This window comes from Sphaeroforma arctica, assembly GCF_001186125.1.
Source record: "Sphaeroforma arctica JP610 unplaced genomic scaffold supercont1.14013, whole genome shotgun sequence".
Classification (NCBI taxonomy): Eukaryota; class Ichthyosporea; order Ichthyophonida; genus Sphaeroforma; species Sphaeroforma arctica.
The window spans coordinates 1-612 of NW_014026545.1; the positions used below are offsets into that span (position 1 = coordinate 1).

Below are 612 nucleotides of genomic sequence, written 5' to 3' on the forward strand. Positions count from 1 at the left end.
CGCACACACGCAAGTAGTCACCCACACCACACACATACGCAAGTAGCCACACACAACACGTACACACACGCAAGTAACCACACACAACTCACACACACACGCAAGTAACCACACATAACACACGCACACACTCGCAAGTAACCACACACAACACACGCACGCACACACGCAAGTAGCCACCCACACCACACCACCAACCCCATCTCTTACCGCGTCTATACACTGCAGAGCGCTCTCTCTCAACTCGTCGTCGTCCTGTGCCATCTGCACACTCACAGCTCTGAATATTTGGCCTATAAAAGGCCCCACTTTGGCCCTCACTTCACGGTTCAGTACAGCAAAGCACTGGTTGTACGCCTGCGCTATCTTCCAATCACGAGCGTCCATGGCAGCGGAGAGGCCTGTCAGGAGACTATCCACTAGTGTGGCGAACTAGAGATGGGATGGGATGAAAAGGGGGGAGATGCAACACAGATTTGAGTAGTAAGTTGATGTTTAGATGCGTGTATAAGTTGATGATTAATTGCTTATATCCGTTGATGCTTAATTGTGTGTATAAGTTGTTATTTAGACATAATATATATATATATATATATATATCTATATAATATA

At 46.4% G+C, this 612-nt stretch overlaps 1 protein-coding gene across 1 annotated transcript; it reads right to left on the reverse strand.

Annotated features, from left to right (window-relative positions):
* Positions 1-210: 210 nt before the first annotated feature.
* Positions 211-387, reverse strand: SARC_18138 (hypothetical protein; the record flags this gene model as incomplete). Its single annotated transcript, XM_014287779.1, has 1 exon — positions 211-387. A coding segment is annotated over one exon (177 nt), but the record flags the coding sequence as incomplete, so codon positions are not given.
* Positions 388-612: the final 225 nt, after the last annotated feature.